Below are 16,239 nucleotides of genomic sequence, written 5' to 3' on the forward strand. Positions count from 1 at the left end.
ATATTTTTGCTTATTTTTTTTTGTATTTTTATTTTTATCCCAGAACGGATTTTTATTTTTGTTTTTGTTTTTTTTTTTTTTTAAATCCAAAAATGTGCGATATCGATAAAGGGAAAAGGCCTTGTCGCCGTAGGATTGATAAAAATATTTGTTCGAAAAATCTTTTACAAGTTTTTCCCCCTCCCTCCCTTCGGACGTTGTGGTAAAAGTAAAGTGAAAGTTACAAAGTAAATAAGGGAGAATTAAAATTATTTTCGTTGAATGGAAAAGTTCGTAAAAAGCGCGTTACAACTTCTTTGAAAAGGATTAAAGAGAAAAAAAAAAAAAAAGGAAAAAAGAGGAATATTTTATAATTTCAGATAAAATTGAAAAAAGATTAAAATAGAGATTAAACACGAAATATGCGTGAAATATGCGGGAAAAGAAACGATGTCGTAAAAATTGAACGATACCGTGAAAAAGAAATCGAATTAATTTACATCGATTTCGATTAAATTTTAATATTAAAATTTCAGTCTTCCACTTACGACTTTGCCCGTGCAAGAGGCAAACGACGAATGAAACGAAATCGGTCGAATTCGTAAATCGAAACGACTTTGAACACAATAACACTAATTTAATAGATTTCCACGCGAATAACGCGAATAATAAATAAACTCGATTTCAATGATAAAAGTTTCGGGCAAAATTTTGAAATTTTGAAATAAATATATTGCAAAGGCTTCGAGTATATATAGTTTCACAAATAATAATGGCTTCCTTTTGTGACGCATCTATCACCTCCATAAAATACAAACATTTCAGTTTGTCTCGTCGTTTCGACCCAGTTTTTCCCTATATTCTAACTAACTTCTCTATATTCAAACTAAATGATACCAACTAACATTCGTAACAAACAACGTATCGTAAAACGATCCACCGCATTTTATTTATCTTATTTTCGAAAACTTATAGAAAACTAATTCCCTAAATTCTCTTTCAGAAAGATTCGTTATAACAGATGTATTTGCCTTATTTTTCGAACTTAAACGTAGAACAGAATCACTGCAAAGATTCGTTGTAAAAGCTCGATGACAAGAAAAGTTCGATGCCTCGATTGATAATCCGAAAAACGGCTCGCGAAAAGTGAAATTGCCTTATCGTGCGTTTAAGTAAACAACAGTCGTAATTTGTTTCATTTCGGTGGAACGAAGCACCCTGCTGCAACCGTACGCTGAATTCGGTACGCACAGTGTTTGCCAATTTCAATGCAAATATAGCAGATCTTCCCTACCTGTGCAAACGTATCACCCACCTCTAACCTATTGGCCTTGCTCGAACACGCTGTGTTTGCGCTCCCCCGAGACTACAAGACTCGGTTACACCATCCGCAAATCCGGCGGTTATGCTTCCACGATTTAACGCCCGCGCTTCAAAAATCTTAAATTCGCTTAAATGTAGATTGTCGAAACGGCGACGATCGAGACGACGCCACCTGTGTCGCGTGTATCACTTTGTCCATGTCTTTCGACGTTTCCAACAATTCGAGAAGTGGATATCGCGTCGATTAAAAAAGTTTAATTGGATTATGAACTTTTATATCGAGTGTATATATATATAAAGAACGATGAGGATCGTAATTTCATCATTGTAAGTTGTTACATCACGAGCATCGAGTAACATTACATCCAAGTTTTCTACGCAATGCAACGTGTTGTCTGGAATTTTTTCTTTTTTTTAAGTATTCCAATAAAAGCGAAAAATATAAAAGATTAAAACCAAAGTGACGTTCAAATGTATCCGTGCATCCGTGTTTGAGAGAGTTTGAAATCGTGTCGATTAAAAAAAAAAAATAAAAATAAAAAGGATTCGTTGGGATTCGATTCCAACTTTTTAACTACCCGAGTACCGAGAGTAAAGAAGATACAAAAATGAAAAGTGGATATAAACTTGGATGAGGATTGAAACTGACCATTCGTCCCGTTTCCCAGGAGTATCGACTTGTTATCCTCGCGCCGCCACATGATGTTTGGCGCCGGTGATCCTGTCGCTTCGCAGTGTAAAGTCACTTTACTGTTTTCCGGCACCACCATGTCGGTGCTGGTTGGGTAGTCCAGAATATTCGGCGGAACTGTACAACAATCAATATGGAGAAAACGGTTATTATTCGTACATCTTTTATTTATTTAATCGTCTTTTATCTTATCCAATTAATACAAACGGTATTCGAAAAATAATTGAACCCGAAGCGAAAGAAAAAGGGCTGATTAAAATCATCCCTGTGAATATTCTTCTATATACCCTGTTCCCTGTTCGGAGGAACAGTGTGGGAAATCGTCGTCGTCGTCGTCCCTTTGATACTCCACAACAAAGAGGATCGGAATTTCGGTCAAAGAATAAACACAAGAGGCTGGCTCCTTTTGAATATTCGCGCCATTCAAACCGACACATCCTTTTTAAAAATTACCCACGTCTGAGACGTGGAGAAAGCAGCAGAGAGGGGATCCACCCCTTTTGTCTCGTAATTTACTAACGCCACCTTAGTAAATTTCAACCACTCGTAAATTATTCGCTATAATAATAATTCTAAGCCATCCTGATTCGCGTTACACGCCTGCATCTTTGTTGGGAGCAGACATTGTGTTACAGGCGCACGTTTGATATCATCCACCAGAGCTCGGCTTTCCAACCCTTCCCCCGTATTGTACGTTTCTATCATCCCTTTCTCTCTCTCTCTCTCTCTCTCTCTCTCTCTCTCTCTGTTTTTCTGTTTCTCTTTTTCTCTCTGCAACGAGGTCAGCAACGAGGTGTTTTGTGGAAATAAAATTGCAAACCTGTTTTCAGTTTACGAAGCATAAATTCAGATTTATCTGTAGGGATGATCTGTTACGGCGGATCATAAACATCCGTGGCTACGTGATTTGTTGCGCGATATTGGCCGGTGTGTATTGTTACTAGCGAGTTTAACATTATCCCATTAACGGCAAAAAGGGGCCTGATCGATAATATCGTCGATATCTGATAAATAATCGCGATATTGTTGATCGTGCGTGTAGATTGAAAAAATAAATAAATAATCCCGAGACTGCAAAATTATTTTATAATATTGTACCGTTTTTTAATATCTCTTCTCTAATTTTATTTAACGAAATATACACGGAGAATATATATTTTCAACGTTTCAAAACGTTTCGAATATAAGAACAGAAATATGATTATTAATTGAATTCGCGATTAGAAAAAAATAAATAAATAATCTTGAGATTGCAAAATTATTTTATAATATTGTACCGTTTTTTAATATCTCTTCTCTAACGAATTTAACGAAATATACACGGAGAATATATATTTTCAACGTTTCAAAACGTTTCGAATATAAGAACAGAAATATGATTATTAATTGAATTCGCGGTTAGAAAAACGTTTGTTCAATTTCGTTTTGAAATTTTACAATCTATCTGGCATGAGCATCGTGCGAGAAAAATGAACTTCTCCGCGTTTATCGGTGAATTAGCCAGCCGACGTGTGCCATCCGACGTGTGGCGCATTGGGTCATGCGTGACGCTTCGCGGGGGACGGGAAGCCCCCGCGCCTCTTCTCGCGTGACCACGCGTGTTTGCATTTTAAACCGGGAGAATTATCAATTAATAACGCGGGTTTCTTTCAACGACGAGGGCCCACGTGGTGCGAAAATTGCGAAACGCCTTCTTTAACTTATCCGTAATCTCCGCGCGATCAAAACACGAGCGGAGATTTATTTGACGTTGATACGACGGGGGAACGAAGAAGGGAGACGATCGTGTCGAGGCACGAGCTGGATAGATTATGACGTTACAAATTCGGAGGAGAAGTTTGGAGGAAATCTGTATATCGTGCGTCTATGTTTATGGTAAAACTCGCTAGAAATTTTATCTCGAGAGTGTGTTTCTCGCGCGTGGACGTTGAAGAAATGGTTTCTCGTAAGATTAATTTGTAGAATAGGGCATTTTAGAAGGAATAGGGTTGTCCAATATCGGTTTAGAACAAAAATTAATCTCTGACGATTTGTATTAGTATTATTCTTTATTCTTCGATTTCAACGTTGAATTCACACAATAAAGGGATGCTTTTATTTTATTTGCCAGATTTTATTTTAGAAGTGTATTTTAATATGGTCGATTCTCCAAATATCTCTTTATAGAAAAAGATATAATAGTAGATACACGAAGCAACAGTTGAGTTCAATATTTTTCGTGAACTTTGAATATTCTGATTTATTATATCCTTCATATTAAGTTCATTTTATTGCTATCTAAATATATTGCATCTCCATTTGAAGATTCAATAAAGATCTTGACATTTATCAGTCGATATTTGCTTTCTGACAGAAAACTTTATTATAAAAGTGTATTTTAATGGTCGATTCTTTAAATATCTCCTTTAGAGAAAAAGTAGACACTATAATGAAACAGTTGAGTTCAACATTCTTCGTGAACTTTGAACATCCAATCTAATTTATCATCTTCCATAATCAGCTTACTTTACTTTTAAATATTACATTTCCATTCGAAGATTCAATAAAGATCTTGGCATTTCCATCCCATTTGTAAATCTTTCTCAATTATTTATCAATCGATATCTTTCTGGCAGAAAACTTTATAATAACAGTGTACTTTAATGGTTGAAAAGTGGTTGATTCTCTAAATATCTCTTTAGAGAAAAAGTAGATATAATAGTAGATACACGAAGCAACAGATGAGTTCAACATTCTTCGTGAACTTTGAACATTCTAATTCGTTATCCTCTATAATACTCTCACTTTGCTTCTATGTAAAAGATATTGCATCTCCACTCGATAAAGATTCGACAAAGATCTCCATCTCGTTTATATAAATCCTCCCCAATCATCGATATCTATATTTATTAATCGATATCTATTTTTTAAAAGCAGAAAATTTTATTGTATATTTTATTGTAGAAGTATATTTTAATGATCGATTCTTTAAATATCTCCTTAAAGAAAAAAATAGACACAATAGCAAAGCAACAGTTGAGCTCAACATTCTTCGTGAACATAATAATCTCACTTTGCTTCTATCTAAATATATTGCATCTCCACTCGAAGATTTAATAAAGATCTTAGCATTTTCATCTCATAAATCCTTTTCAATCATTTATCAGTCGATATCTATTTTTTAAAAGCAGAAAATTTTATAATAAAAGTGTACTTTAATGGTTGAAAAGTGGTCGATTCTCTAAATATCTCTTTAGAGAAAAAGTAGATATAATAATAGATACACGAAGCAACAGATGAGCTCAACATTCTTCGTGAACTTTGAACATTCTAATTCGTTATCCTCCATAATACTCTCACTTTTATTAAAAAGATATTGCATCTCCACTCGAAGATTTAATAAAGATCTTAGCATTTTCATCTCATAAATCCTTTTCAATCATTTATCAGTCGATATCTATTTTTTAAAAGCAAAAAACTTTATAATAAAAGTGTACTTTAATGGTTGAAAAGTGGTTGATTCTCTAAATATCTCTTTAGAGAAAAAGTAGATATAATAATGATACACGAAGCAACAGATATAATAGTAGATTTCATTTATATAAATCCTCCCCAATCGATATCTATCATATTTATCAATCGATATCTACTTTTTAAAAGTAGAAAACTTTATAATAGAAGTGTATAATAGAAGTGTTTTAATAGTTGAAAAGTAGTCGATTCTCTAAATATCTCTTTAGAGATATAATAGTAGATACACGAAGCAACAGATGAGCTCAACATTCTTCGTGAACTTTGAACATTCTAATTATCCTCCATAATACTCTCACTTTGCTTCTATCTAAAAGATATTGCATCTTCATCTCGACAAAGATTCGACGAAGATCTCCATCGTCTCGTTTATATAAATCCTCCCCTATCGATCGGTATCTGCTCTCTGTTATCACGTTATCGTCTGTCACATAAGCATAAGCGTCGAAAAAGCGAGGGGCGAGCGGACGAGAGAATTCGTAAAATGACAAACGGTGAAATCAATCGGTGCTCCATTCGGTGGCCGGAAATTCGCGTTCGCGTGTACATACAGGCCACTGTCCCTGGTATTTTCGAGGCGATAAATCCATCCCTCTCTCGTTCCCATTCCGCTTACGGGGCGAGTTTCACCGGTTGTCGTAACACTTAACGCAACAATAACGTGTCTCCCCCTCCCCCAACCCCCAAGTTACACCCTCGACACGGCTAAGTATATCTGTTCCACCATAAATTCTGCTATATCGTATGCGCATTCGTTCATACGAGGGGGTTGACACGACCGAGGAGGGGGGTGAGATGCATGGCGAGGGGAAGGACGGTGTCCATTTGCGTGCGCGGAACGGGCCTTCACGATACGCGTAATAAAGTGGGGGAGACGGATAACGAGGAAACGGAATAAAGAGATGTTGTTGACTTGAGATTTCGATTTTTGAAAATATTTATTTTTTTTACTTTTCTCGATATCGTTCAATTTCTAGAGATCGGTTCACCAGAGGTTTCGTATCGATAATTAAAAAAATTATTACTTCTTTGGACTGGATCCAGGTGAATACTTTTTCTCGGATAATTAGAGCAGATAAATAAAAAAAAAAAGGCAAAATAAATTAATTCTTCTTCTCCAAGAAAATTGCGACAATTATAGGCTGGATTTGAAGTTATTCGTTATTCGTCTTCAATTGTTATATTATAAAAAAAGAAATTACGTGGTACGTAAACGATGTATCGTTCTTATTAAGATGCAGCTCGAGGATACAGTGTTCCCGACTTGATTGTATCCTAGTCCATACATTTAACTTCTAGTCGGAACAATTAAAAACCAGCTGTTTTAACTCCGGCATCCGTGTGTCCGCACCCCATCCGAGGGGTCTTCTACTCTTCTGACCGCAAACGCACTCGCGGTTCACTTTCGTTGACAACAGGAACAGGGATTGCATTTATGTTGCCATTTGCGGTGGTCCATGATGCGCTCGATTGTTCGTTTCCATGTATTGAAACTTGTTCACAGTCGGGGAGTTTTTTCTTTTTTCTTTTTTTTCAGATTTCGTACAGGAGTCGAGAAATTCGGGTTGGATTTCTTCTTTTCTTCTTTTAATTTTTTTCAATCGTGATCGATGGCTGCGATTAAATCAAATGGATGCACGATTTGAATTCTCATCTTAGCTTTAAGAAAAGATTCCATAATCTACTATTACATATTTCAATAGAGGTAAACGTGAGAATCAAATTTTTCAAAAGAATTTTTCTATTTTTCTAAAAAAAAGAAAAAAAAAAAAGATTTCTACGATCTTCCATTACATTTCACGCTTAATCGATAGAATTCCTTCTCGATAACTTTTAATTCGTGACTCGTACAATACCCCCAATAATATTAATCCTGCGAGAAGGAGCAATTTCCTTGGAAACTCATCCAAAGTGAAAGCACACCTCGAGATGCACGTGCACAAACACACGTACACCGGGGGAGGGGGAAGAGCAGACCTTTCCATTCCATGGCATGCCCATTAAAGCCAACCTGACTTTCTCCACCGTTCTTTCACCCCCCGCCTCCCTTTCCCACCCCGAGCGTCGAATAAACGCGTCCCTCGCGAGTAATGTCTTACCGGATTCGCCTACATGCGAATCGAGCCGAAGCGCCTCGCTACACCCTGGCAGGAGGTGAGAGGAGGTGGAGGAGGAGTTGGGGGAGGGGGACGAGGTCGATTTTATTCCGCCCTACGGCCGGAACTCGATTTGCGGTCGAGTACCCGTATGGGTGATGCTGAATTGGCGGGTCAAAGCCACCCCTGTTCCTCTCTAGTCCATCGATGCCCATCCTCAAACGCGTTCCTTCTTCTCCACACTCGGTGTACGGTGTACGCTCTCTGGCAGAGGTGTGCAAGAGTTGCACCGGTTACCCTCTGACCTCACGATGTTTCCCAATGTGCGACAGATCAGAAGACCAGCACTAACACTCCACGTGATCGAATTAGAGAGATTCAGAGAGAGGGAAAGAGAGAGAGAGAGAGAGAGAGAAAGAGACGTCTGTGATGACGCGTTAAGGAACTTTCGTATTTGATTTCTTGTCGTTGAAATGTTTGTTGTTGAACAGTTGTTTCGATTTGATTGCTTTGAGGTTTGAATGAGAAGTGGATACGGATTGATTTTGCGAATTTTTATGACGTGTATGGTGATAATGATGATTTGACGATGTTTGTTGAAAGTTTGAACGTTGTATTTACGATGCGAGGAGTTGGATGTAGATTAATTATTTTGAATTTTGAATTTTTTTGCTTCTAATGTTACGACAATGATGGTTTGACGATGTTTGCTAAAAGTTTGAACGTTGTATTTAGATTTTTTAAAGCCATGGAGAGTTGATTATTTTGAATTTTGAATTTTCTTGCCTCCAATGTTACGACAATGATGGTTTGACGATGTTTGCTAAAAGTTTGAACGTTGTATTTAGGTTTTTTGAAGCGATGGGAGGTTGGATGTAGATTGATTATTTTCAATTTTCAATTTTCTTGCCTCTAATGTTACGACAATGACGGTTTGACGATGTTTGCTTGAGACACTTTGAACATCGCGTTTGGGTTTCGGCCGCGAAGAAGGAAGTGAAGAATTGAGATATAAGTTAAGTTTTTGGGAAAAGATTACGCATTACTAATTTACTTCTAATTAGGTGTATATCACGAGTATGAGATTGAAACGGACAAATAACTGCAAGCGTACATACAACCTCGAGCTGTGTAACGAAGAAATAGACGATGTTATTACACGTCGTTCGTTTATATTGTTAATAAAGACGTAGGGTTATTTTGCTCTTATTGCAAACGTAATTAGCATTGTTCTAGATTAGATCCTTAGTCGAGCTTCGAGGAATCATCCTTATCAACTTAACAGTCTAAATATAGGATGGTTATTCCCGCCCAGCCAGTAATCATCTATTCCATCTCCAAATGTTGCGAATAAATCTAAATGAGTGTGCATAACGTTATTTTTCAAATGAACTAAATAATAAAAAATAATAAAATAGGTCATACATACGGTAATACAATTTACTCTAAAAAGAAAAAAAAGAAAAAAGAGCGTTGAATATGAAAACGTTGAATTTTTGGAAATATGGAACGAAATAGTTACGAAAATAAATTCATCGTAACACGGCACGGAAAGCCGAGCAATAAATAGTTTTTCGTCGAAAGAGATTACCCCGACTGTATCAATCTGTTTCGTTTATCTCGTCCCCAGTTTTATTTTCACGACGGTACTTGATCAAAGATTCTTTGTATCTGTAAAATAGCTCTCGCTACGGATTAAAGCGAATTGAATTCAGAGCGAGAAGGTGGACGAGATATGATAGGAAGTGCCATCGATTCGATCTTCCTCTCTCGATATACGAGAACAAACGACAAAGAATCTTTAAAAAAGAAAAAGAAAAAAAAAAGAAAAAAAAAACGATCATAGAAAATTATTTTTCCCTCCCGATAAGAAATTCCACTATCCCCCTCTCTCCACCTAGAATTGAATAATCCAACTTCGTCACCACGATCCGATAAGAAGAAAAAAAAAAAAGAAAAAGGAAGAAGAAGAAGAAGAAAGAAATATCTTAAACAACGACCAACTTCTCCTCCTATATAATTAATCCTTCTCCCAGAAATTAATGCAACATTCTATATGCACAACAGTTCTGAAAACCGGTTCTCGGATTTAATTAACCCGGATGGGAATTTTCTTTGAAAAACGAAAATTCTCATCAACGGCGCGTCTTTGAAACTCGCGTTGCATCCTCCTGTGAAACGCACTATCCCATTAGTAGTACACGCACGCACACATACACACACACACATATCTCCCCATAATTTATAATCGTTAACGAGGAAATTTTTCCTCCGCCCATTTACCCCTTTTGTCTAGAATTGTGCGCGCCTGCACAACCTCTTCCCCCGTTTCCAAGACCACCAATCCTCCTCGCATCCTGCATCAATCTGAATCTGCCTCGTTTATCCCGTCCCGTGCCTCCGACGTTTTCCCACCAAATTCACCCTCCCCTCCCTTATTCCAACGTCCTTCCTGAACGGCAGACGCGTTCAGTGACGTTTCGCGGATTGAAACCGGAGTTGAAAAAGAGGGAAGACGAAAACTAGACCCCCCGATCACCGGAGTGAGAGAGTGGGCTTAATTTCGACGATTTCGTAAATCGAACGAGTCGGGTGTACGTACGAAAATAAAAATAAAAAAAGGAGGATCCTTTTATTGAGTTCGAACGATATACTGTAACCCGTGCGCTCGACAACCACCCCGTGTGGGACACCGTCTAATAAATTTCCTGGAAAGGGGCAGAGGGAAGGGGAGGGTCGTGTGGCGAGAGCTTTGTACAGGAGGGGGGAGCAACGAAGAGGGGATGAAGAGATAGAGTTTCTTTTTTCTTCTTCTTCTTTTTTTTTTTTTAGTGGAAGTTGGATGCGTAGGTAAGTTGGGGAGTTAAATTGAGCGAAATTATTCGCTAATGAGCTTTTTAATTTTTTTAATTCCCGTTGAAGAGTATTTTTATTATTGTCGAGAGTGAAATTCTGTTCAACGTGTTTGCGCGGATTGCGGATTGGTCTTTGCGAAAGGATTGTGGATTTTGCGAATGTTTAAATGTGAGGCAAAAGTGAGGGAAATTTTTATTTATATATACGAAAATGAAATAATAATGTTTGTAAAATGATATAATAAAATGGGGATAAAAATCTTGTTAAAAGGAGGGAAAACGTGAACTATTTTCGATTATATCAATAAACGATTACGTGTAATCGTCAAACAAAATCCTTTTTCCCTCTCTTTCTCTTTTTGTCGTATTACATTCGTGCATATATATATATGCACGAAAATCTACTAGCAATCACGGAAAAAGGAAATACATTCTCGGCGGAGAGTTAAACTCCATTGTGGCAGAATACAGACGGAGCACTTTATCACGTATAAAATATGCAACTTACAAGTTTGATACTACCAGCAAGCTGGATATTCCCACACAAGAAGCGCTTGGGAAAGTGACAGGAATAAATTACCTTCTTACGCGTCTCGAACGATTTCAAATTTGCCAAATTTTCGAAGTATATTTAAAAAAAAATAATAATAATAATAATATCAAAAACGGAAGGATTGTCGCAAAATTTAATCAAAACGTAAAAATAAACAAATTATCCGAGAAAAATATTCGATGTTTCGAATTCTTTTGTGACAAACTTCTCCACCCCCTCCCTCTCTTTTTATCGCGACGTTATTCGTTCGATATTTCCAAATCTTTTTTTTTTTTTTTTTTATTCTCGATATATTTATCCTTCACGGGTATAATCCGATTTTTAATTTTCGGTGTGTTTCAAAACCGTGAAATAATTACTCTAAAATTGGTCGAAATTTTTTTTTTTTTTTTTTTTTGCTTCGCATTGCTTCCACAAACAAAAGTGTTTCGCGTTTTAATCAGAACTTTGTTGTCCCGGCACTTGCAATTTCATATCTAGCTTTGAATATTCATAAACTTAAATTCGTTACACGCCGCAAAGAGGGTTTTTACGTGTCTCCCCTTTGTCGAGGCGTTACGCCAAAGATAGAAATCCAATGATACGTTTCAGGGGAACGATACGGAAAAAATTTTCTTCCCGACTATTAAGCGTTTCAATTGCATAATAAGCGTATTAAAAATCTGTCGGGGATGGGATAAGCATTTTAACTACGTAATTCGACGCTACCTTCGATCGTTGGTGCCCGTGTTATATTTTCACAAAATTATAGACAACCTCGAGAGGTGTAATCTCTGTTAATTTCGTACCACTGTAACTAAAGAAGTGTATTATTCATTTCATATCGCACACTTTAACCATTAGAAATCTTCAATTAAAAATTGTTTATAAAAAAAATATAATCCGATATTTCGTGATACGAAAATGTGAGAACTAGCGTTGAGTTCATTTCCATAAATGAAATGACGTGTCTACTAGATACAACTGTTTTTCCTTGTCGGTCAGTTTGTCACAAAATTCACTGCTCCAAAAAATCAACTAATTTCCACCGACACCGAGCAAAAATTTAATCAAAAAAAAAAAAAAAAAAAAAGAGAGAGAGAAAGAGGGAGAGAGAAAAAATAAGTAAACACGATAAAAATTGGAAAAATCATCAATTACCAAAGAGAGGATCATCAACGAAATCCCAGTAACACTTTACACTTTTCCTATTCAATTTTTCAATCGGGCTTTTCAAAGTCGAATCTGAAGAGCAAATAAACGGACAAAGGATTATCAGCGATCTATCGATGTTAAACGTTACAAAGAGAGGATGATTTCGGCGCTAACATTATCCAATCACCGGCTCTCGTTCAAAAATATTGAAACGAATATGGAGAGAGAGAGAGAGAGAGGGAGAGATGGAGATAGTTCCTTTCTCACGTGTCGTAGAAACAAATTGGATTTATAAATAAATCGTAACCCATTCATTTCACCCGCACAAAAGCTCTCTCCGCTGCTTGCATACCTGCTGCACGCCAAATAAACGATTAAAACGTATCTATGACCGCTTAAACGTAACGTTTGCGGATTACCTCTCCCTCCCTCTGGCCCGGTTTGTATATTCGGGGAAACAGACGCCGCAGTTCATACGCGATTAACGCGCGTATCACGCGGCCACGCACGCTTATAATGACACGTACGCGTAGCTAAACTCAGATGAAAAACGATTTTATTCACATTTTATTCACAATGGTTTTTTCTTCCCCTTCTAGCTTTTTTTTTCCCCAACGGGGCTGTTCATCTATTTAACGTCACGGACAAACCACGGATCGTGGATCGTGCAATATTTCGAAATATTTCGATTGCTTTTTTTTATTATTATTATTATTATTTTTAAACTTCTGCGATTGCACAGAAGTCGGATATTCGAAATTTATTTTGAATGCTGCGTCTACGTTCGAGGTAAATATAGGAGAAAATGCGCGGTTCAATTTTGAGGATGGACGAGGTTTGGAAAGTGTACTGGGTGTGTAAAAGTGAATGGTCGAATATTTCGTTCGATCGTTGAAAAAGAAGAAGATCGTACGAATGGATGGATGGTTTGTTGAATCGATTGGTAGTTATTTTTTTTTTTTTTTTTGCGAGTGAAGGAACGATAGATATGAATCCTTTCGATGGAATTCGAATCGATGAACGATTTCGAAAATTCGATGGATCGAACGAGCGATATATATATATATATATATGTATATGTCATATGATCGGCAAGTTTCATTATTGATAAGGTTATTATCGTAACGAAACGACAATTATCAAAAATATCGTTGAATATCGTTGAATGCAAATGACGATACACCAGGCACGGTATCAAGAAGTGCGATCTGGAAATTGTTTGCAATGGTACGAGGCTGATTCGTCGCGTGATCATGCAGGCGCACGTCACAGACGGATGAATCGTATTTTCACGATAAATAGAATGTGAGTTATTTCAGCGCAAACGAAGCATTGTTTATAGATAAATGTTGCAAATTTCCGATCATCGATACGAATTCAATTTCCGGGGGATAGTATCGGGGATGATCTAATTATCGAGTAGTTAGCATTACTTCACAATCGTATATACCAATCGTGTATTATTTGGAAAAAAAAGATTAATACGAGATAGAGAATTTTAATTTCCAAGATTCTTTTATCCTCCCTAAACGAAATAGATAAGGATGGATTTTAAATTTAATCAAAATCACTCTGCATATCGATATCGATACTTTTACTCAACACGTGTACAAAAGTTTTTTCAAATTTCTTTTGAAAAAACTTGTATATAATATACCTGCGTACTTATATTGATACCCAAACATCCAAATATTCTCTAACCTAAAATTAAAAATTTATCAATTTCTTCTTTCAAAATTAATTGGATCCATTTTCCAAACATGGAATTTTATCGTAAAAAAAATGATTAGATCTCTAAGCTCGAAAACCGAACAATATCGAAAAGTTCTCTCGACTGGCAAGGATTAAATACCAATCACGAGTGTCGCCACGGTTAATTAGCGAGTGCCATGCGTCCCGGCCGAGACTGTTTTATCGGCCGCGGGTCAAACAGGTCTTATCCCATCGATTGATAAATCGTTTGTTCCGCGTGTATACCCGATGTCTGTTTTGACGTTTAATTTCCCGGTTAAGGGGAAACCTTACGTGACAACGGGTTGTCGGTTAATTAGCGCGTTCAGGGTTGCCGTGACTTGGTGAATAATTCACAATGTCTCGCGTTTCATTCGCGGCCTATCGAGGGGCTGAGGATGAGTTTACCAACGATGTCTACACCTTGCGCGCCTCTAAATAAGCTCGTTCGAGCGGCTATTAAACGCCAGAACGGGTCGGCTTTATAGAATCGTCAAAAGGCTCAAACGATTACGACGTTTACACGTACGTGCGCCGGTACGTGCCACCTAATCACTGTTGTATTTGCTGAATACCGAATGCTACGTCGGCCCTACACAGGATATAGGATACCACGTCACTCTGCACGTAATTAGATACGACGATGAAGCCTGAATCTCCCGCAAATGCAAGTTCAATAACGCTATAGGATAGGATGTATACACGAAGGAAGAGGATTGACGGGCGAATGAACGAAGATTCGACGAGATAAAATTCCAAAGGATATTCGTGATATTCGGCGAAACACTGTGAAAAGTGACCATATTTTTTTTTCTTTTTTTTTTTTTGATTCCAATCGATTTATAAAAATTATACATTGAAATCGATATACAGATGTATACGCGAATCGAGAGTGCACGGAGATGGAAATAATTAATTAAAACGCTATTGTTCGAAATTGTTGAATTTTCGCGTTACACGATTTACGCGATTGCGTGTTCCTTGGAATTAATTATTTCGAGATAAGTGGCTTCCATGACATGTTATACACAGCATATTAATGATCACCAATAATCTCACGTGAATTTATTATCCTATAAACGATCGATCGTCTATCAAAGCAATGTTACAGGAATCCAAAATCCACGCTTACTACTCTCCCTTACAACAACTCTAGTTAATTCTAATACGAGATTAATTGAATTTAATTTCTTTAATTTGATATTGCTATTTCTTTCTTAAATTTCTCTGTATAGTAATATACTCACTATTATATATATATATATATATATTCCGCAAAACTCATTTGTGCACCACTATCGTAAAGTGCACTTTATCCGGGATTGTATATCCCGGTATCTCCGCTGACCAGACAAGTAGAAAGCGAAGATCTGACACATTTTCTGGAACGGAAGGAGGAGGAAAAGGAAGACGTAGATCTTTTTATTATGTATTTGGCGGTATGTAGATTCCGCCTCTGTTGCATAACGAGAGAAAATTCCTCGTCCCCCCTCCTCGTTCCATCTTCCTCTCCTTTCCCCTCCTCTCGAGCTGTGTTTGCTTGTGTTTTCTCTGTGACGAGTTCTGGACAATTTTCCCCGCCAGAAAATATTTTCCTTTCCGTCACGGTCTGCTGCCGGTATCTTGTTATCTGCCAAGGCGAAGGGGGCGAGAAAGATGGAGAGTAAAAGGAGAAGGAAAGAGAGAGAGAGAGAGAGAGAAAGTGAAAAAGAAAAGAAAAGGAGAAGGAAGATAGAGAGGTGAAAATACCTCTTTGTAACAGGTGTGGGGAGGAAACGTGGAAAAGTTCGACACCGAAAACGAGCATCGAGTTCGAGGGAACAATAGATCACTTCACACGAGACACACGATCTGGAGGGACACAATCCGCCGGGCCAATCGAAATTGTTCGACTGGCTGGCAATACGTGGATGCATGGGCTCCCAGTGTGTTTACTTACTTGGTACATAAAGCACAGGCTTGACTGGCTCTCGTATAGATCACTAAATGCATCGTATCGCCGTAGGGCGCGTAGGAAAATTCCAGGCAATCTCTGTAAGATCTCCAATCTCTAGCTTCGTACTAAAATCGACTTAATAACGTATAATATGTATCTTTACATATCGATCGATACTTAAATATTCATCTCTGAAAATCGCGTCAACGCGTCAACGAAAAACGCGTCCATCGACTTTTTATCAATTCGCAGATCGATTAAATTAGCTCTAAAAAGAAAAAAAAAAATCACTTCGACACAATTGAATCCGAATTATTTTTACCGATCGAGGCACGATCGTCTGCCGCTCGCATGATAACATCGAGTGTTACCGATCGATCGTTTATCTCAAACGAACGACGAATCCTTTAATCCTTAATTTTCTTTCCTCG

The 16,239-nt window shown here is 37.4% G+C and overlaps 1 protein-coding gene across 4 annotated transcripts in view; it reads right to left on the reverse strand.

The window, feature by feature from the left end:
* LOC122713137 (lachesin) overlaps window positions 1–16,239 on the reverse strand; it is a 218,036-nt gene that overhangs the window by 16,375 nt on the left and 185,422 nt on the right. For all 4 annotated transcript variants that reach the window (XR_006346453.1, XM_043933348.1, XM_043933346.1 and 1 more), the window contains exon 4: window positions 1,952–2,110. Coding sequence is in view for 3 of the 4 variants with exons in the window: in XM_043933348.1 (XP_043789283.1) it covers window positions 1,952–2,110 (159 nt within the window). In the remaining variant the exon portion in view is untranslated. The remainder of the gene's footprint in view (window positions 1–1,951; window positions 2,111–16,239) is intronic.

This window comes from Apis laboriosa, unplaced genomic scaffold (assembly GCF_014066325.1).
Source record: "Apis laboriosa isolate Shangri-la unplaced genomic scaffold, ASM1406632v1 scaffold22_cov146, whole genome shotgun sequence".
In the NCBI taxonomy this organism is placed as follows: Eukaryota; Metazoa; Arthropoda; class Insecta; order Hymenoptera; family Apidae; genus Apis; species Apis laboriosa.